Raw genomic sequence first — 23,831 nt, forward strand, 5'->3', positions numbered from 1 at the left:
TCTCGCCGCCGATTTGTTTACTCGATGCCTCGCGAATCGTATTCCTTACAAGATTAACAATGACAATATCGCTTCTATACGAAACAAAACACAGAGTCAAGGGTGAATTTTATTTAATTAAATCGTTTGATTGGAATACTAAATGGCCAGTTTGACTTGGATACTGAGATATGAATTTCAAAATTAAAAATAACATTAATAAGATACGGTCGGTGTAATTTTTAGAGCGGGACTCACCCGTCTGCCGAGGATCTGGTTGATGGCGGCGGACTCCTTGAGCGTGCACTCAGCGACGACCTTGGCACGCATCTCCTTCATGTAGAGCATGAAGGCGTTGAGCGGCTTCTTGATGTGCGGCTTCTTGTTCTGCTCCTTGCCTCCGCCGCCGCCCGCCTCGTTTGCTTTCTCCCCGGAGCCTCCACCGCCGCTCTTCTCCGCCTGAGACCTGGAACCATCATAACTGCTTTTTAAACTTTTTGCTTTACACGCTTTCTTTTATACAGACACTATGACTTTAAATTAACGACGACGGCACACAGCACGATGCTTAAAATAGTTGAAAATTTCATTCATTTAAGCCTAATTTTCAATTTTCGTCTGCCGACCGTACGAAGTAACGTGCTACAATAAGATATCGATGTATCAAGTATCTTTATCGGCGTCGATATCGATATGTTAATAGTGGTAGGTGTTAACGACACGCAGCCCGCGACAGGCGACGGGCGACGGCGACGGGTGACAGTAAACAAGCGCGCGTCCGGTTGGAAATAGACGCGGCGTTTCCGGCGGCCAGAGCCAGACGCGTGGTCGCGGTTATTGTAGATACGGACGGACATAAGGACAAACGACTGTCGACGAACTATAGGACATTTGTTTCTAATCTTTGTAAAATAACAGTTTAAGTATGCCTTTCAGAAACCGTTCATAGCAGATGGCAGTGGTGAGAAAGGTAAGATTTATTAGTTTAGAGTTTATCTATCTCATTGTGAGCTATCACTCCCGAAACACCTATACAAAAACATATTGGTATGTCAAGGTCTTTTCAGAATACTTGGTATAATTTGCATTCACATTAGTGTACCTCTCCGACCTTGAGCCATGGATAGCTAACACTTTAAACTGCAGTCAATCACCTCATTGGTGCTGAGACGGAAGTCTGGCCACTGACCTACTGCGACTAGACAGTAAACGGGCACTTAAATTTTATTAACAAATTGTCACATCGCAATTTACATATAAAGTTTTTATAAACAATAGTTCTTTACATTATATAAAGATTTATAATATAGGTATCTTACTTATAACAACATATTTTCTTTCACCATCTTACTTATATAATAAATGCAAAAGTTTGGACAAATGGATGAGTGGATGTTAGAAGGTATTTCCAGAACGGTTCAACGAATCTTAATGAAATTTGTCACAGATGTAAACATATTCTGAAAGATCACATACGCTACTTACTAAGTTTATTTTTTAATATCGGGCATACGGAGTCGCTGGCGACAGCTAGTACATTATAAATATGATCCTTAAACATATCAATATAAAAGTATTTGAAATAAATCTCCTTTCAACACTGTAATTAATTTAACAGCCAGTGTGAAAGAAACGAAAATATTAAACACGAGTTAATCATCCACGACAAGAAAACATCGTCTAAATTACAGTCATTAAGAAAAAAATGCGACATAAGCAGATGTGTCGACGACGCAAATAAAAAGCAAAAGGAATCCCGCGCATAGTTTCAGAAATATATACTGAACAACACGCGTTACCAAATTAATAATCACAATGTTTGAAAAACAAACGAAACATCTGAAAAACGACTTCCTGTCTGAGATGTACGTATCCGAAATAGAACCTATAAAATATATTGTCAGATATATATGTACATATATAGCTATACATCTAATATAGATTTTTATTCAGTAAATTAGTTCGGGGAACGTTTGGAAGTCGAATATACGACTTCCTTAATGCGCGAAGGCGGTTTAAAATGGGTAAAAGGTTAAAAAGAAACGAGTGAAACGAAAATCCCGGGCACAATGCGCATGCGCTCCAAATGAGGTATTCAGAGGCGCGGGCGCGGTAATTATGTGTGGAGTAATGTCGCTCACAAAACTAGAAATAGTAACATTATTAAACAGAAATTACTTAAGAATTTAAGGGAAAAATTATTTTCTATTTCATATAATAAGTTTAAATTACAAAAAATATACGCAAATATTGAGCAAATTTGTTTTATAAAATAGAAAATTCACACAATAATACTTTTTTTAACGTTTATTAATTACATTTAAATATCATAATATTAATTATATCTCATATAACCTTTACAACCGAAAGACATGCTTCACATCATTGCATATAATTTTCAGTTATTTTATGCCTGATGTGACACATAAAAAATCTTTTATCTCACTGGGAATCTGTGCGCGGACGCTTGTGTACGCGACTATACCTCTCACATGCCCGTTACGAGGCGTCTCATATATCATCTTAATTAAATTTCTCCTCAAGCAGCCTTATTTACATGATTGTACCTGGACTTTTATGTTCTTGAATGTTCTGTCCCAGTGTTGGCGAGTGTGAGTTTATATTTAGTACTTTCATAACTGTCTTTTAAATGCGTAGTTTTGTCATTTAAAAAATTAAATCGAAGTTACCTTCAGTTTAATTTTATAGACAACTATGGTCAAAATTTATGACCATTTTAACTATGTTTAAAGCGTCTATGGATAGTTACTTAGGAATAATATTTAATCGATCATAGTATATCAATTTTTTGTAAGATTTTGTATTAGCATAATTTAAACATTTCTATAAGAATATAGTAAAAATTTAAAATGTTGCAATAAAGAATATCGCTGCAACTGTGACCACACATAACAACGATTTTGTATTTTTGACTGATGCGTCTTGTACGAAACGACGACGTGTTGAAAGGTGTAAGATTACAGATTCCTTTCTGCATTTCCAGTTAAACACATCCTCGGTTTTGGTAACACGCTTCTCGGATCATGGGGTAATTGCTTACAAATTAAATAAGTACAACATTGTGAAGTCGCTTGTTAAATCTTGACCAGATAAACCGTTATATTTAAGAATGTTGTAGGATTACTTGTATTTTAGTTATTTTGTTATTGAATTATATTTGTTAGTGTTATAAATATAAGGGTGCATAGGTTCGATAAAAATGACTATGAGTAAAAGTTTGCCTTTGATGTCTCAAAGTCGTTTATTGTGTAGATTTTCTTTTTGTCATTTTTCATTTCATTTTTTTATCATCAATATATTTAGATATCGTTGTATTTAGGACAACATTATTTGGTGAATTATTCTTACTTATTTCTTACTAATATTATAAATGCGAAAGTTTAGATGGATGGATGGATGGATGTTTGAAGGTATTTCCGGAACGGCTCAAAGGATCTCAATGAAATATGCCACAGATGTAGAACATGTCTGGAAGAACACAAAGGCTACTTATTAAGTTTTTGTTTAATTTCGCGCAGATGGAGTTGCAGGCGACAGCTAGTTTAAAACTAAAATTAGCTTAAATCGTTTATTATACAACATAATAGGAGCAGTAAAATGAATAAAGCGAAAACAATTTTTAATAAGACCCCTAATACGATTTTCGAAAACGCATCTGTCAATCCGTGCTACTAGGGGTGGCGCGCTTATCTTCAATCTCGCGATAAGCAGGGGTCGGCAGAGTTTATCCGTGTAATATTCATGTGATAAGATCGCGCAATGATACGTTACGGGGGGCGTATGTCATAATGGTGTTTATGCTAATTTCACACGAGTGCAGAAAAGTAAGGCAGTGTATTGTTCATGACAAAACTTGTAGGAATAAATAAAAATGTGACAAGTGGGAGAAGAAAAGTCGTAAGTTATTGTCACTTTCATACCTATTTGAAAAAGCGGTATGGCTAATCTAACATTACTTACAGTACTGCACCGTGTACTGATCCGCCTCACTGTCAACATACTCTGTCGGACTATTGCGCCCTCGTGTGAAATTACCGTGCGTTGATTTCTATCGAGGCGTTCCAACTGAACGTTGTAATTAGGCACTGTGATACTGCGTGCGCATGCGCCTCTCGTTTGCGCTATGTTATTAATGGCGCGTGGCTGGAATCTGCGACGTGCCACGGAAATAGGAACAAAATGGCGACGTCGCACGTCACTTTATGGACGTGACGTGACGGCTGGGACACAGCTGGATCGCTGACTATATGCTATATTTTTATTACAAGTAAAAATATGTAAGCTACAGTTTTACTCTTGAAGTGTTATAGTTTAACCGCGAATTTCCACAGCCGATACACCGGCATCAACGTATTTTTTGTATATTTTTCTAAAGCCAATTATAGAGATGAAATGATTTTTTGTGATTTACAACAGAACCATTTACAATCGCCTGAATCGATTCACAAGCAATTATTTAATAAAAAAATTAGAAACTATTTTCCACATGCCTGTACCGATATTCCTTTCTACACACGAGTAACTTAAGGAGAGCACCCGGACACTAACACAATACGGTATACAAATAGCTAACAAACGTCAATACGCCAGTGTTACCGCTTATTCACGAATGCGCAGAATGTTCTCAGATCGGTTCCATACGCATCGTGATCGACGTGATAAACTCCATGAGAACTAACCTCCAACACTTCTACGAATTCGATTTGAATATATATGTGACGTCATTATTATAACTATGACCTTAGAGGTCAAAAAATAGTTTCTAAATATCAACAATGGTTTTATATTAGTTTGAAAGGTATTCCCTTTATATGTTCGTACCAGGACCTTTTTGATTAATGTAAATCTTACTAATATTATAAATGCGAATGTTTGGATGATTATTTGTTACAAGGTATCTCCAGAACGGCTACATGGCATAGATGTAGATCATAGTCTGGAAGAACACATAGGTTACTAATAAAGATATTTTTTTTTTAATTCAGCGCGGACGGAGTCGCTGGCGACAGCTAGTAAGTAAATAATTTAATAAAGATACCAAAAAACTTTAGATTTTACTTCGAAAATATATCTTAATTCTAATCATGAACACAACTTTTAATTCAAATTGAATATAATATTGTAACCAAATAATCAAGACTTTATCATCCTGTTTTCGAGGACTATTGCTCTTGTTTTTTTTTTTTGTAAAAATCAGTCATACAATCATCTTCATAAAAGATTACTTTAATCTAGCTTACCTCGCATGATGTGAGAACAGATCGACTTTGGATGGCGGCGCGGGAACCAGGGCCGGACTCAAGCCGAGCCCCAGCCCACCGCCAAGCGTCGGGGAGAACCGGTATAACTCACTGGACACAAAAAACAGTCATATTTATAGACAAACAAACAATAAACGAATTTAGAAACATTTCACATATCAATTAACGTGAAAAGTTTAAGACAAAGTGATGTCACGCTTAGAAAATATTTTTGTCACCACCGCTGCTCATTAAAATCCATTTAATTCTAACGCAAATTACAATAATCAATTCAAAGCATAGCTTGAATAATTACTACTACTTACCTAGATAGACTAGAACTGCTGATTGGCAGAGAGGTAGGGTAAGGGCTCCGGAAACCGCTGGCCGCCGAAGATATGGGGTACATGCTCGGCGTGTGCCTTGTGATAAAATAAAAAACGTATTAATTTCGAAGTTATTTGTTTTTCAAAGTTAAATACAGTATTGTACAAAATATTCCTAAAAAATATCATACATTTTTTTCCACAATGTGATACGATGCGCACTTTACTCAACACATATTTGCCCATCGAGCGATGAAGTCTGACAATGACTTTCCGTCGCGGAAACAATTAACAAAACATGTTGTCATGTCAATATTGTATAGAATAGAATGAGAAAGCGAGTGGAAATCCAAAGTACAATAATTAAAAGTCAATCTTGTTTGAATAAGATGACGTCACTAGATTCTAGTTATGCACAAGTATTACCATCAAGGTACACTGCGAAACACATCTCAAACTGCTATACGCGTACAGTGCAGTACATTTGTGAAATAAAAAGCTACGGTACAAATTGGTACACTTGTGTTACCCTCACACGTAAGCGCACTACATGAGACAGACGAAAAGGGTTACATCTTTTAAAATATCTAAGAAGTGTAACTCTTTTCGTCGACAAGCGCTCGTTCCATTCTCCACAGAAACAATGCACTTTAAAGTCATACGAGATGTTTCAAGTCGCACATTTTCTTACGTTTATCGAAACGGATACTGGAAATGCTCAGTTTAACGCGACCTAATTGTTTTGATTTATCCTTTATTGAGTTAAAAATAAACTGACTGACGTTACCGTCATGGTTATAAATAATTATTACTTCTGCAGATCAATAGACTGCATCCCACATACAGAGATAACGTGTTACTTTAATTTCTGAACAGTTAATTTTATCTATTAAAATTCCATAAAATTTATTGTGATTATGGATATATACTTTAAGTACTTTCTTGTATTAAATTAATAACGCCAACCTTAACGTAGTATAAATAAATATACTCACCACGAGGCCGCTACCTGCGACATCTCCGGGCTGAGCATGGGGTAGGGGTAGGTGCCCCCCGGAAAGGGGTACATGGGCGTCCGCGCTAGCCCCGCTGCTGAGGCACAACACAACTGGTTTACTATTTATTCAATTACTACTACCAATATTAATAAACTAACAAACTTGAACTTTAAAATTAATTCACTTGTACTGAGACTTTAGTTAATATAGAAACATTTAGAAACAGAATTATTGTTTATGTTTATGTTTACGTTTACAGTTACTTTTCGTTCCCATTTGCCTCATCCTTATCTGTCTCCTTATTTAATTCACTTATTAATAACCTAATTATTGTTACAGACATCGTAAAATATAAGTCGTAAAATTACTTAAGTATCCAACATAAAAAGCTCAATAATTCTATAAATAAGCATTACAAATACTTTTATATAATTACAAATTATCAGAAATAGTAACTTGATACGATGTTCCGCTATTAAAGTATGAACTTTAATTTAAAGAGACACGTTCAATGATTCAAAGTGTAACTCACGCGGTGACCACAATATTGACGTGAAATCAATACGCTTATAACAAGGAAATCTTGAAGCTGCTCAGTCCAGTCTTATTTTACAACGATAATTTTAAAATCGGTAAAGGATACCGTCGCTACCATCGGTCACTTATTGCCGCACACACAGTCGTTAGGTCACTAATGGAGTTGCTTAGTCTAGAGTTAGTATGAGAAGTCTGTAACTTGTGTATTCCTAGCTATCTCCGAGAGTGCGATCGGAGGTAAATGCCAAATCCAAACTTAGTTTTGAAGGCCTGTTTACACAACGCACAGTGCAACTGGCCTGAGGAATAGTAAATGTAGGATGGCCTAGGTGTCGTTACACGTAGTTACACGACTCTGCGACAGTTAATGTAAAAATATCCAAAGACTATATACATACATGTATAGATTTAGTTGTGGATAATGATTTTGAATACGCTTACTTACCCAGTTTGGAATCTAACTGATAGGGTGGGGGGATGCCCATGTGCGCGGGAGGGGGCTGCCCTAGGTCTCCCGCCGGACAGAACAGGGAAAGCCCACCTCCAGCCGGGAGACCCATCTTGCTGGCCTGCAACAAAACAAAGTTATTAGTTGATTACAAATATTTTCTAAATACTTCTTTATTATTAGCAATGATATTCAGTTTTTCAAACAATATCTAATATATAAAATTCCCGTGTCACAGTTTTCATCACCGTACTCCTCCGAAACGGCTTGACCGGTCCGGTGAGTCGCGGGCGACAGCTAGTAATCTCTAAAAATCTATTTATTTTTTTAATTAATAGTTAAAACATAAAGTCATTTAACACAAAAAGTTTAGCACATGAAATGTTTGCAATTCAAAAAAAGAAATAAACGAAAGCGTTACGAATTTCACTCACAGCTAGACATCGCTGTAGAAAACCCTTTAGGTAAATGTGAAAAATTACGAACAACAAAAACAAACCGAAAAAGTCTACCGGGTCAAAAACAAAAAGAACTCTCATAGAAATATAGCGTGGCGCGAACAAAAACCCCGCCGGTCGGTCTATGGGAAGACGACGCGTCATTAGCAAGTAAATTGGCGGGCGCCCGTATAAATTTCGTCCTACCCTCCGTCGCCCAATTATGCAAAATGGCGTCCGACGAGTGGCATTCAGGCGCGCGCTTCCGACCCCGAGTGTCTCACCTCTAATTAAACTGGGACTTCTTTTCAGCACTTTATTATGCGAAATAAACGACAGGATCGCGCGCGACACGTAGGCTAAATTAATTGTGGCTTCAGCGTTGGGCCCCGAAAGCCCGTCGGCCTGCTCGCCTTGCCGTCACCTTTTTGTTTCATATCTCTTATTGTCTCAACAATACTCTTCCTACTCAAACTTACTCGATAGAAATTCATACAGCATTTAAGGATGACCTTATAAAGTTTTGTCAATTTTTGTGGCAAGCCAAATTGCATCAAAATATACAGAAATTACATTTTTATGTTGATTAAATTTGGATACTACTAAATACTTTTAGTGGATAATAACATAATGGCAGCGCAAAAAAGCGGTGAAACCATTAACGAAAAACCAGTAATAAAATCCCTTATCACTAGCAGTCATTTAAAAACCAAAAGCGTTGACAATTCCTCCCGCGCTCGTTCGCATTCGAAGAGCAGGAACCGCTTATTAAGACGAATAATTACCACGAACAAAGGATCCCCACTAATTAATAATAAAACACGAACAAACAAAGCCCACCATTCACGCTCGGGACAGCTCGAAAAAAATATAAATAAAAAGAGAATAAAAAATACCGAAACGGTGGTCGAAAAACCTCGACATGCGAGGACGAACAAAAAGAGGCTAGACAATGATGACAGCCGAGACGCATAATGCGGGACCCGAGCGCGTTCTTAATTTGAAAATATTTCCATAATAAGATTTGTCTATGGCGCGACCGGCCACAGACAAAAGATGGCAAGCGGCCTTTGTTCAAATAACGTTAAAATTTTGAGAAAATTTAATATTTCATTATTGCAGCGTCGATGTGGGAGTTAGCTATTAGCTAAACAACTTTACTCGTTAAAACTTGTATTTTTTAAATTAGTAGATCCCGTCGCCTTTTCAGCTCGACGTATACATTGAGGTCCCTAATGAAGGCCAGGTGGAGTGGCCGGCTATTGAAGGAGTCGTGGAGAGGGTAGTTATTGAAACCGCATGAAAGCGCCGCGTGACGTCACCGCCACTCAAGCGACAAGCCCCAGTCGCTAATTGGAACTCGCGGCGGTAGGACGCGAGAAATGTTGCCTCAATCGACTAATACTTCAAAATTGAATAGGTTTGTTAACGAGCGGCCGGTGAATGTAGCGAATGGAGTCGAGTGCTTGGTTAGCATTCGTTACGTACCTATATTTTTTCTCCATTCAAAAAAAGACAAGCTTTTCTTTTCCATGCAATTCCATCATTTTTGTGCAAATGTATGAGTTGTAAAGAATCTAATAATTTTCTTAATTTATCATCACAGTAATAGCCCAGTTTTAAATAGTAGTGAAGTAAAAAAGTTATTTCAAAGATATTCCATATTTTTATTTTGTTCAAAAGATTCACTTTAATAAGACCTACTTTAGTTTTCAAGAACAATATTTCTCTATTCCTGATATTCCCAGTTACCGTACACATAATTGGCACGGTATAACGACGAGCATCGGGCACGAAATTTGGTTGGGAAATGGAATTGGCGAATTTCTCGAGACTAACCGCTCTAAGCACACTCACACAAGCGCAAAGTAACTACACCCCTTTGGTTCGCCAATACGAGCGAAGTAGGGCGTAATATCTTGAGAGTTCGCCCCCGGAGTTGTGGGCGTGGAGTGATGCTGCGTTGCCATGACGACCATGTATAGGGGAGAGCGTACACGTGCTTATGGCGGTGTGAGTACAGGGAGGTACTCGCATGTGTGTGAGTTAGTCTGCGACCTTGGAACTTTCAGTCTAGCTCTAGAAATATAGTTCCTTTTACACAAGAGTCTCATGATACACCTGACCTTGTAATAGCTATATTTTTCTTGCAATTTCATATTAAATAGAGATGAAATGTAAATGGAGTAACAATGGAGGTATATTGTTCTTGTAGTGGCTTGTTTGATCGGTACAACAGTTTGTAAGTCATTAAAATTCTTTACGCAGCAATTGTTATGAAATGAAGACATCCACAGAGGCAACCCAGTTAGAAAGCATATTGTTGAAACTAGTTTCAAGTACACTTCTTCACTACAATTCTTCGTTAATCCGTGCGTATTGTTTTTCGTAACAATAACACGGAGAAACAAGAGAAGAACAAATATTACATTTGTAAAGCTTAATTCGACCGTATAAGAATTTTATAAGAGATCTAGTTTTTCCAAGTATAATTATAAATGTTCGCTGAATTGGCGATGTACTATATAAATCAGTCCGCCCTCCTTCGGGTTATTCCGGATCATTTCTTACCAATTTCCGTCATTGGTCCTGCGAGTCGGATACGAGCACCGGAACTATATAACGAGGAAAATGCTTTTGTCAAAGTTAGGAAAAAGAGAGAAAAATTAACAATAAAAAATTATTTTATTATTTATGAATTTTGTGTTTGTAGATACTAACGCAATTTGTTTCAAAATGCCTTCTAAGTATCATTATCACTAACATTCTAAGGGTGAGTTCCACTACTAAAAGACTGTTGTTGAATTTTAAATTTACTGTAATATAAAAGTGCATAACAAACTTCTATTTTATTGAACGAAAATTTTTCGTTTAAGCTTCAATGTAAACAAACTTAGAATACAACGTAATGGATTTTGCGGAAAAATCTAATCCTTAAAAAGGAGAGGGTAGAATATTCAAATTGACGAATATCGAGAGGTTCCGAGGGAGAGAGGTTGTTGACCTTTTCCCGGAGGCTGTGCACTGGTGTGCGTTGTTTAGAAATAGGTATCTGGAAGTGACACTTTGAAATTTAACCAGATTAAGTTAAATCGAAAAATGTAATTTCTAGTAAGTTAAATAATAATAATAATTTAAAGGGTGTACATACGCACTGTTACCAGATTTTAAGAGTAAATTTCAATGTAAAATAATAAATCTTTGTAATTTTAAGCATTGAGTTAAGGCAAAATTGTATAACAACAGAAACCTTTTTTAGATATGCAATATTTCAGAAATTACACGTATTTTTTAATAATTTCTACACATAAAATAAGTAACTTTCATCTTATTTAAAATTCTGTCCATGAGGTTTCGTATGCTAAGTCCGTGTAAAAGGCAAGGGTACGCCAATTATGTTTTGAACGTAGCAGGGCGGGCGGGGGGAGGCGGGCGGCTTCGGGGATGAACGCTGCAACGCTGCAGGCATTTACGGTTTTTACCGGCTTATGTGTTGTTGATTCGATTTTTCCTTTTAAAAAACCGTTTAAATACATGTATGTGGGTTATTTATTGAACTACGATCAATGTTATTTTATTCATTACTAAGAACCGCGAGCTTTGGATAACAATTTAATAAGACTATGTATACTGAGATCGTGGCCACTTATAAATAGTAACTGTACGAAACAAAACCGGAGAAGACAAAATCATTTCTAAAATCTTTACAAATTGAGCGCATTAGTACGAGTTTATGACGCACCCAGACATGTGTAAGTCAGCTCTGAACCGGTTCAAAATTTCTGGCCACATATACTTGAACTGTTGAGCTGCAGCTCAACAACTAAAGTCGCAGTTCACAACTTATCGCCATGAACCATAACTCTGTGAGCCGATGAGCCGCAAGCTGCCTGCTGACTCGCAGTTCACAGCTGGAAACGCAAATCATAACTCTATGTATGTGTAAATTGAACTGAGCTGCGAGCCGGTTAAATGTGCACCGTGACACGTGCACAGCACATGTGAACCGTGAGCTGATCTGCAGGTCATCAATTTTAGTTGAGTTACCCATGACTAGACATACCGCAGTAACGAGAGTTATACAAAAACAATAAACAAAAATAAACTGTCCAGCGGCTTAATACCCCGTACGCGTACACACATCAATCTCAATCTGTTAGCTTACCACTGACTGGGTATGAATCACCGCGGATAACACTGTCGCATCGTTAATCTCAGGTAAGACAGAGAAAGCAATAGTTAATATGTTTTGTACAATATATTTTAATGTTAGAATAATGGCAACGTACACTGGAAGCTTGGTAAAGGCAAATGATAAAACATGCATTTCTACAGGAAAGTTCTTTTGTCATACTTTTACATTGGAAGTTATGTTACAAAGAGATTATCTAGGTTCTGGCAGTTATTTTACATTATTTTTACGTCTTGCACATAATCTTATATAATATTAGTAGAACATTTATGCGTCAACGTATGAATGTAGAAGAACGAAAGAGGTGTGTCAGTACCGCGTCAAATGGAGAGGACCGTGGTTTCTGCCTATCCCTCTAGGTTACCTGCGTGAGTTGTTGTAATTGATTTTATTATGTATATATTACTGGTCTTTATTAAGTGTTAAACTTAGTATATTCTCACATGCTAGATCATTAATTATCTTCATATTCCTAATTATACTTTAACAAATAAATTGAATATAATTAATGTTATTAGCTGAAAGAGATATCGTATACAGAAACTTGATTTATTATTACTTTGTTGATGTAGCATTAGTCACTATTAATAGACTTTCCAAGTTCAGATGTGTTATATTCAAGCTAGACGGGCATTATTCTGAGGAATTTTCCTAAGTTAAAGTTAATCAATCATTGAAAATCAAACATGTATACGAGGTTATACTGTAACATTAAATTCTAATTTGTGTTACATGCAGAACACATTGCCTTCAATAGTTTAATATAATTTAACCTATTATTAAAGTTATCACTTTTTGTTATGGATAAAAGTTTATAAACTCTTTACTTAATTGTGAATATAAAACACATATATCAATTTCTGATTCAATTTGTGTCTTTTATAAGAGAAAGTGTAATTTATGAGGCCATGACGTATTCTGAGATGAATTGTACGCTTTATATGGAATGCAGTTCGTGTTGTAAAACAGACGGGTCGTCGGATTCTCATCCTTGTTAATATTTTTAAAGCTTTCTCTATGTAAAACATTTCGACCACGCAAAAATGGATACATACGATGAAAAGAGTTACATCTCATATATGAAATCTCTTTTATCGTCTTCACATGCAGCATGTCTCATGACATAAGGAGACAAGACCCTTTTGCGAGAAACTTCCAGAAATAAAATTTGTCATGAGATATTAAACTTTAATGATCGACAATAAAGTATCAAATCCCTTTTAGCGTTAAGGTATAAAATTATCTGTCTGCAATCGTCTCTTCGGCTAATCGTAAAATTTTTCATTGCGCGACTTCGTTTCCATCAACAGATATACTGAATTGTCAGTTAGGGTTGCCAATTTCATCTACCTACATATACAAATAAGATATAAGAAGAAAATGAACACTACGAACTTATAACAAATGTACCAAAGCACTCCTATCGCCAAGATTTTTTATTTTTATAACAAAAATAAAAAGCCAAAATATACTGTTTTTAAAGTCCTTACATTGTTTTCATAGCCAGTATCATCGTTTCACGACTATCATTTGCTCTAAAACCACGTTTTTATTTATAAGACAAATCTAGAATTCTTGGGAATAGTGACAACCCTAAATAAGACATATGGGTTATACAGTCTGTATGTGGAAAGCACGTGATTAAGACAAATATCTCTTTCTTCCCATCTCTGATATATCTGAGTGTCTCGCTTCACCAGACGAGGCATTTCCGGCGCGACTGTCTCGACACCCCGAATTCGGAATAAGTGATAATTTAATCGCTTTATTGTTTGTTATTTGTATAGACTTCGACTTGTTTTTTTTTAAAAAAACTAAGCTGTGATTTAATAAAATAAATGTGTTATTAATTGTATAAAATCTTCAATGTTTCATACAAATGAAAGCGATATGTTAAAGAAATTAAAAATTGCTAGCAAACTAAATAATAATCAATTCAATTAGTATCCTAAAACAAACACATTTCGTTGATATTCTACCGAAAAAAATCGTTACCATTATCAACTACGTACATAGGTAACTATATTACGTTGCGACTTCAATGTATTCTTGCGCTGAACTTTGAACTTGACGTTTAAGATTAGTTGAGTCACGAGATGAGTCGCGGTCACCTGTCACGGTCTTTTCGTACAATAAGTTTCCATTAAATCATCTTGTCTATTGTAAAAACGCGTGGATAATAAAAAAGCTTTTTATTTATTTATATGTCTGGATTTTTATAAACAACAGAAAAGTATAACTAGTCCCAACTTATGAAAGTTTTACCATGAAGTGATTCAATGTTTGTATAACAAGATTCAAACTTTATGACAGCTTATAGTTAGCTCCGAGCACAAGATTCACAAGTGAGCGCCAGGTGGGGGGAAACGTACGCATAAGTTTTTCCCCGCATATCTTGTTCGAATAATCGTGTGCTTAAACCTTCCGCGGCATATAGTAAACACAGTTATTGCATAGCTCACAAAAAGGTTGACATTGATTGTTCTGCCTACCCCATTTGTAAGAAAACGCCAGCTTATACTCATACTACATTAAGACGTCAAGTTATACTCATGTAAATTGTAGTATTAAAGGTCGCGCTGTCTTTGTCGACCTGTCAAAGACATAAATACCTGGTGAATTTTTCATGAGACAATACAATAGAGTTACAATGAAAGGGGCTAGTATTTAATAAGTGGGGGGTAGAGGTTAATATTCCTGCGGGGTTAATCGCTGACTGGGCGTGGTGCACTAATCGCTATGTCTCATTATAAAATGTCACGACACACGCACGTGAGCGAAGTGACTTATTCTGATAGCAAAATGCGATGTACAATATTGCAAGTTTAAACTCATATGTCTAGATAACGTCCTAAGGAAGTAGTATCACGGGATACACAACTCACAGGAGGCTTAATATTTTTGGTACCGATTGGAACATACAGAGCGGTTCTGGCGAATTTTTTTGGAATGGTCTGTCCTCGGCGGTATTTCCATCCTTCAAGAAGCGAGCGTATATCTTTCTTAAAGGCCGGCAACGCATCTGCCATTCTCCTAGTGTTGCGGATGTCCATGGGCTTCGATGATCACTTTGGTGTTCCCGCCGCTCGTTTGTCCCCTTCTTATAAAAAAAAACATACAAAAATCTTGTGTTCTGAATTTTAATTACCAATTAAAAACTATTTAGTATAACAAGAATCATTATTGAATTTTTAAATACATATTTATCAATATTCATTTAAAATTTTAAACAGATCTAATATACATTTAATTTGATAAACTAATGTTTATTATACTCATTAGCATTGATTCGAGTTGATAGCTTAATTTAAAATGATACATAAAAATATTTCCAACAACAAGTTTCAGAATAAGGCTGTGGGAACGCTGTATGGTGACAAATAGCGGTGCGGAGACGTCGTTTAATAAACAAAGAGAGTACAATTAATGTATACGACACGTCAAAGGGTTAACGTGGGGCTAGCCGCTCATCAAGCACTCGGTCTAACCCACGCACCTCCGCTATACGACAAATTAAAACGAAAAAGAACACTTAAATGTACTATTTAAAATAATTATAGCCTCAACATAAAAAATTTCAATTATATTATAGTGTAGACATATGTAAAACCTTTTACCGCATTACAAGAAGTCATTATTGTTAAAATATGATTATGCATTAGCTTCCAAAATGCGATGGTGACAAAGGTGACAAGATGGTGAAGCAGTTTTGGTGATTACGTATTTATGGGTAAAACATATTCTTTTATAACCAAATTTACGTCATTAATATCAATAATCAGCGGTTAAAGGGTTAAAACAAGTGCTTAACTAAATAGTGTCTTACTGTTTTTTTTTAGTAATACAGTTAAGGCCGTACCATAAAAAAACTTAGACAGTGTTTTAAATATATTTTAGCTTAAATATACGTCAACCCTTTTATACCGTGACTCTAGCGATTAATATTTTTATAGATATGAAACCTTAATTGAACTTTAATTTTTTTAGAAGTTCGTACAACTAAGAGTGAAAATAAGCATAAGCATTAGCATTTTATTTCAAACCCCGAATGATGAATACAGAGATGTTTGGTGCAAAAAAATAATTTCTTTTACGTCGACTCGTTTATTACTCTAACTGTCGCCTAGTATAGATTCTCCTATTCAACATGAACCGTGAGACTCCCTTAGTGACCACTTAAAGTCTTTAATCGTAGGTTTCCGAGACTAAAGTCCCTGTATAAAAATATTTTTATCCTAGTTTCGTTAAAGATAATGAGAAGGTTGACGATGTCATATACAGGAATTTGGTCTCAAAACCCAACGATAGGTGAAACAATTAATTTAATATCTTTTAAAAATGACGTATAGGTTAAATATAAAAGCACTTTAGTCATTTTAAGCACCAAAGTCATTAATGTAATACAAAAATGTTTCCGTATGTAATATTAACATTAAATGAATGCAATATCGTAACTCAATTTTCCACGTGTAGCGTGGCGTATGGCGTGTAGAGAACAGGCGGGGTGAGGGGTTGGAGGGTTAACCCTGCAGTTGACGCGGCGCCCGCGGCGCGACTTCAAAGGAAATATAAATGTATGAATTGTTTAGCGCAAATCTACCTGCGGCATTAGGGTCCTTTGGACCTTAGGTGCGGGGGTTTATATAAAATTTGTTACTGTAATACTTATGAAGGATACATGGGGTGTGGGAGCTTTGGATAAAGGTAACTCTTTAAAAATAATCTAGTGTTATTTTAATGAAATTTAATTCATTTATTCACTAACACATGTTACAATGTAATATGAGTGAAAAGTTAAAATGTTTTGATAGTTGTTATATTTCAAACCAATTGTATACTTAAGTCCTTCTAATCTAATTGTACCTATTATAACGCTAGGATTTCTTTGTTTATACTGTTGTATACAATATGTATGGATCGAAAAACCCAATGTGTCCAACATAGTTGTTCTCTCCTATTTACTACTAGGTATATTTGTTTCTTTATTTAATGATTGTGGTTTTTTGTCTCTGGGTTAATACAACTTTTACAATCACCCGAACTTTCCAGTCATCGCTGAATATTAGAAAAAGAAACTCTTACAAACAGTATAAGAACTTTCCTCAAATCGAATTCTTATATTTAAATGGAAAAATAAAAACATAGCGGTTTCCGAGACATCAAAAGGAAAAACTAATGCGCGGAGGCGACATCGTTTTGCTGTAAAATATTAACAGGGGGTCGATGCGGCGCGCCCTGTCATTTCAGGGTTAATACCGGTTAATGCCGGTATTCTCTTTATTCTAGTACGATTGCTCAGAATTATCCGCCTTAACGAGCTGCTTCCTTTTCGATTTGTTTTACCTTTTTTTGCCTTCTCTCAGTAATTGTATCGTGGGTGTTTCGTTCCACTTTTTGCCGGTAGACGTTTTCATAGTTAATAATGTTAATTCTTTTATGCTATTTAAATAGTTATTTTAATTATGATAGGGATGAACGGTAAAGTAACAATTTATATTTGAACTGACATTTATAAAATGATGTGATTTATTTGATTAAAAAGTAAACCTTACAAACCTTTTTCAAAGAATTTAGAATACCAAGTTGTTGAAAGATTAGAATATTGACTATCAAAAGACCTATATTGAATATGTTTTATTTTTTTTAATTCAAAGTACAAAAATAAAACAGGAAGATGGCGTAGAAATTGCACTTAGTACTTTATCTGATTGAGCACATTATATTAGGTCCTTACATATGAAATTGGCGTTTTGTATGGGAGGAACAAAAAGTCGAATATTTTTTAATATAATATATTTAATTAATCAAAGTATGAACCATTATTTTCTATGCACTTTTGCCATCTCATAGGTAGTTCATTGATCTCTTTACTAAAAAAACCAGTCGGACGGGAATCAATGAAATCTTTGAAGGCGATTTGGACTGCCCCATCGGAGTTGAATTTTTCCCTTGCAAGAAGTTATCCAAATTTCGAAAAAAATGATAATCTGTTGGAGCAAGGTCCGGGGAGTACGGAGGATGTCTTAGACTTTCCAATTGAAGCTCTTCTAATTTAGTAGCCGTCTGTTGCGTAATGTGTGGTCTAGCGTTGTCGTGAAGCAGCAGTGGCGTGGAGCGATTGACCAGCCTAGGTTGTTTAGCCGCTAGCTTTTCCATCATGGTTTGCAATTGCTGACAATAGACATCAGCCGTAATAGTCTGGCCAAATTTGAGAAAACTGTAATGAACAATACCGGCGCTAGTCCACCAAACACTTACAAGTAACTTTTTTGGGGTTAATTTTCGCTTGGGGCAGGATTTGGCTGGCTGGCCAGGATCCAACCATTGCGCTGAGCGCTTCCGATTATCGTAAAGAACCCATTTTTCATCACACGTAATGATTCGGTTTAAAATACCTTCATTATTGTGCCGGTTTAGTAATGTAACGCAACAGTCGACGCGCCTTTGCCGGTTTGCTTCAGTCAATTCGTGAGGTACCCACCTTTCAAGCTTTTTAAGCTTTCCCAATTTGCTTCAAGTGAATTAAAACAGTTTTATCACTAACATCGCAGCCTGCAGCTAACTCGGACGTGGTTTGCGATGGATCCGCTTCCACAATAGCCTTCAACTCTTCATTATCAACTTGAGTCTCAGGCCGTCCACGGGGCTTGTTCTGCAGATCGAAATTTCCAGAACGAAAACGTTGGAACCAAAAACGAACTGTGTTTTATTTTGCAACACGACCGCCATACACATCATTCACCCTTCGAGTCGTTTCCGCAGCACTAGTGCCACGGCGGAACTCGTACTCGTAAATAATGCGATATTTTAAGTTTTCCATTTTGTAAAATGAGTGACGCAAACAGAAAAAACAGAAGAAAAAAACAAATGAATGACGGTCATCGAACCACAAATACATGAGTCTATAGCTGTACAAATTTGAATTTTGAATTCCTTACCAAAGAGGAGAAATTCGTGATTAAAGTGGCCAGTACGAAAAACGCCAATTTCATATGTAAGGACCTAATATTTTAATTAAATCTAAACAAGAAAACGTTCTAGAAAGTATCATAAATGGTTCTAAGAATGTTAAAAATCTTCTAGCAGTTGTCATGTCCGCGCTTTCCCATAAACCGCAGTGGCGATGAAAAAACCAGTCGGTTACGCTCCCATAAAGTACGTATACGGCATGACTCAAACGCAATAAGTCTATTTTAATTACTAGCATCGATATCGGCAGATTCCTGTCTTGCCTACTCGGGAGCTGTGCCACGTTTAGTGATGTGAACTATACTACATTTTAAACTATTATCGATAAATATTGATTTAATTAATTTGTTTAATCTGGTCTTTAATTTGATTGAATTTAAAAATAAAAAGTTCTAAATGATTAAACAACATTTCGTTGCCTGCAAGGCATTAGTTTTTTCAAATCGTTTTATACTTTTAATATATAGGTTGAGAGACATGTTCTGCACATGGTTAAATAAGTACATTCAAATAAGAGATTGTTAATTAACATAATTAACCAATAACTGTTATAAGAGGACATTCGTAAAAGGGCTTGAGTTTATGAAACGGTAGCAAAACTTATATCCTAGATTAGCTCTAAGATATGAGATGAGAAATGATCAATATGCTAACAGTGATTCAATTAGCATAAGGTGAAATCATATTGTCGATATCGATAATCTTAATTCAATCATGTCCTCTAACACTATCTAACACAAACAAGGCTCGATAACGAGGTGAAATATTCACGGAGCAAGGCAACACAATCAGCTTGCTAGCCGTCTCGCTCGCACCCACTGCGAGTCCTATGTCGCCAAGAGAAAGGAAAAAGACGGCACGCGCCCGCGGCACATACAAAGGGGTCGAGCTCGCTTTGATCTCGCCGCCGCGCGTGCGTACGTACTGTTTATCAATGTGTGCCTCTATGCAGATGAGTCGCGCCTGAGAATTTGATAATTGCAAAGATTTATGTGTGCTTTTCTACGGTCCAATATGCAAATTTACGCCATGTTACTTAAAAGTGGAATGGACGAAATAATTGATTGGTTTCCATTTCCCCATAGAGGATGTGCGCAGTCGCAATATGCTAATAAGACTAAGAGCTAATAAAAAATGAATTCAATGAGATACCTATTATAAAGTCTTGACATCACTAGACGAACTGCTCGTTTTTGATGGTTGAAACAAATAAAAAAAACGTAATCAGATTAATGGCAGTCTCGCATCATGATACCAGATTTTATTTATATGAATTTAACATTAAGCATCAATGCATATCTAAATCGTGAAGTTAGAGTAAATTTAAAAGTTTTATTGCATTTTTTCTTTCACATTTTCGTTCATATCGGATGGTCTCTGCGTCACGGTGGTATCATAAAGAATGCTTTACGAGCAGAATTACCATATACCGGCAATAAATGACTTTTGTTACTTTATATGAATTATAATCCAAACGTTTCCTTAACTTTATGTGGTTATGCACCTTTTGTGACCAAAAATTAATTGCTAATATAATGTTCAGATTTAAGGATTTTTTAATACAATGTCGAACATTTTTTTCATTATTAATTATTTCACTAATATGAAGGTTCGCAACTTAAAAAAAACACTATGACCTTAGAAATTACATTAAATAGCTCGTAGCTCGCTCGCTCGATCAAACTTTGTAATACTTTGAAACCTACAGGATTGACTATTGTTTGATGATGTCACTTTACCACAATCCTGTGACTAACCGTGTTAACATCGCGAGTATTAACTGATAACAGCGCTGATAAGGTGACATAATCTCTTCGTCCTGAGAAATATTACTATAAATATGTCAGGGAATTAACTTAATCGGGAATTATATGAGTTTGAAAAGGATTTTACTCATTACAAAGACGGTAAAGGACAACATAGTATCGCTACTTATATGCATGTAAAGGGTTTATATTATTTCAAATAAAAAGCACAAACTTATCCTTTAGGGTAGTTTATGTAATAAAACATTCGAATCCGGAAACATTACCGAATAATTCCATAGCATTTTGTTTAATCGCGCGTGTCAAAAGATCGAAACGCAAACTACCCGCACCCGATAAGCGCAAACAGAATGTAATTCTCGCGCGAGAAACTAAAAAAGGAGCAAAAGGAAAGGAGAAAATTTGAAAAGCCCCGATTTTCCTGTCCATTGTCGTTTCTATATTTTTTTTCATCTTATTTAGCGCTTTGTCGGCGAGCCCTTTGAAGTCGACCCCCTCCCCCTTGAAGGGGGTGTTACAAATTGCGCGGCGCCGTATTTTGAAGCGTAAACACGACCGCTACTATTTGTTCATTACCCAATTTCACACCAACGCATTAAATGACGAAATAGATATAAGTGTGTGTTGAGATGATTCCAATAACATTAAAATCTTACTAATATTATTTATGCGAAAGTATGGATGGATGGATGAAGGTATCTTCGGAACGCTCAACGAATCTTAATGAAATGTGGCACAGATGTAGAACATAGTCTGAAAGAACACGTAGGCCACTTATTATATTATTTTTTAATTCCGCGCGGACGGAGTCACAGGTAACAGCTAGTATGTTCATACAATATTACTTATAGATCTTATCTTACCCGGTGATATAGACATAAAATAAAAACGAGTAGCAAATATGATTGAAGATACCAGGACACCATAAATCTAAGGTAATGAAAACTACATCTCAAAGACATTAATTCCACGAACTCCATTACGGTCTCGTGATATGATTACATAGATTATTATCGATAGAGTTATTGAACACTAATTAATATGAGATAATACTTAACATGTTATTATATTACTTTAACTATGTCTTATTCCTTATATCAACACTTTTAGAGACATCAACCAATTTATTTAAAAAAAAAATATTGTTCCTCACGGGTCAAGGATTGTAATGAGCACTAGGTGGAGTGTTTTGAGCACAATTGGTGTCCTAAACATTCTAAAACTAAAATGAAAATTTCTTTCAAGTTTTATAAAAGTTTTACTTACCGACATTATTTAATGATTTTAATAAAACACAAGTTGAATATACTACTTATTCACAAACATAATCACGTGATATATGTCAGATCGTGGTTTATTGTTGAAATTTCTTTGAATAAAGATGAACCAAACCAGCTAATTTAGAAAGCGAACTTAAATCTATCAACAGCTTCATAATTAGTTCGTTATATCAAACGCCGACAATCAACATCATTAATGGGCTCAATATGTTTATGAAAATTGAATCGATTTCAAGATTTTTCCATCACCCATAAAATAATTTAGTGAATTATTATTTAAATATATATTTAAATTACAGTTATAGTATATGCTGGGAAACGAGCGGCCATCTGAATTTACCGAAAAAGCGAAACTACCGCTACGCATAGAGATCCGCAATTGTAGATGCGGTAGGTAACTTTAAACGACGGAGAGGCGAAGCACAGGAAGAGAATATATCTCCTTACTATGTGTCCCCTCCTCCACTAAATCCACTTCCCCTTCCCATCCATCCCAAGGAATGGACTAAACAAGACGAAAAAAAGACTAAACACCTCCGGGACGCACACTCATTAGACGATACGCCGATTTAATTCCACTTCACGCCTGTATTTTATGGTCGTGATATTTCAGCGGTTGAGTCAATTCGTAAAGCAGATGTTGTTGTTGGCGTCTACCACTTTTACACAGATTAAATATGACAAGTGCTTACGTCAAAGAGCAATAAAACGCATCCATCGTAAGTATTGTATTACAATTTATGATTCCGCTAACTATATAATTCTATATTATGTCGGAAACATACGTCCGTTCATAATCTGCCTGTGGACTGTCCAGTCGGCACTCGCTTTGATTCGGCAATAAATCAAAATTTACACTATTTCGTTCCACCCACAATAGATTTAATATAAATGAGATTATTAGAATGAGCAAAAATATACAGTTACTTGGCATCGCCGGATAGTGTCGCTTTTCATAAATCATAGGACACTACGAAATGGTCAAGTGACACACAGTCTTTTAGAATGTCAAGCAAAAGTTAAATAAATCTGAGCTCTGTGTAGCTATACTTTATACAAGGTTTGAGCAATGAAGATATTATTAAAATAAATGTAAATTAAACTAGGTTAAAACTAAAAATGGACTTGAAGGTGTGTACACACTATACGTATATGTTTGTCATTTTTAAATGGTAATTGTAACAATTAAAGGGTGTAGGAAAATAAGGAAAACAGAGTTGGCTGAACACAACGCCTGTGAGTATCGCATGAACAATAAATCTAGCGAGCGACTCTTCAAAGCAAAATTTTAAATATGCATAAAAATGTCAAATGATAAAATTGATGGCCCATACATACCATGAGGCTCGAAATGAATTTTAACGAATGATATACTCACAAAAGACGACGAAACGATTTGTAAAAATAAAATGTGGGGACAGCGCGGCTCCGCTATATCTCATTGCTTAGACAAGACAATTTGCACAACTAATATTTAATATATAAAATTCTCGTGTCACAGTTTTCGTCACCGTACTCCTCCGAAACGGCTTGACCGATTCTCATGAAATGTTGTGAGCATATTCAGTAGGTCTGAGAATCGGCCAACATCTATTTTTCATTTTTTTTTAACTGCGCGCGGACGGAGTCGCGGGCGAC

General features: G+C 35.9%; 1 protein-coding gene across 5 annotated transcripts in view; it reads right to left on the reverse strand.

Moving 5' to 3' along the window:
• Positions 1-23,831, reverse strand: part of LOC106719867 (protein pangolin, isoforms A/H/I/S) — a 134,040-nt gene that overhangs the window by 6,233 nt on the left and 103,976 nt on the right. For 4 of the 5 annotated variants that reach the window (XM_045683776.1, XM_045683780.1, XM_045683779.1 and 1 more), the window contains exons 5-9: positions 7,547-7,670; positions 6,562-6,658; positions 5,567-5,662; positions 5,241-5,351; positions 238-445 (exon numbers count right to left, since the gene is read on the reverse strand). In XM_045683776.1, the coding sequence (XP_045539732.1) occupies positions 238-445; positions 5,241-5,351; positions 5,567-5,662; positions 6,562-6,658; positions 7,547-7,670 (636 nt within the window). The remainder of the gene's footprint in view (positions 1-237; positions 446-5,240; positions 5,352-5,566; positions 5,663-6,561; positions 6,659-7,546; positions 7,671-23,831) is intronic. The other variant, XM_045683777.1, reaches the window with a different exon arrangement.

This window comes from Papilio machaon, chromosome 23, assembly GCF_912999745.1.
Source record: "Papilio machaon chromosome 23, ilPapMach1.1, whole genome shotgun sequence".
In the NCBI taxonomy this organism is placed as follows: Eukaryota; Metazoa; Arthropoda; class Insecta; order Lepidoptera; family Papilionidae; genus Papilio; species Papilio machaon.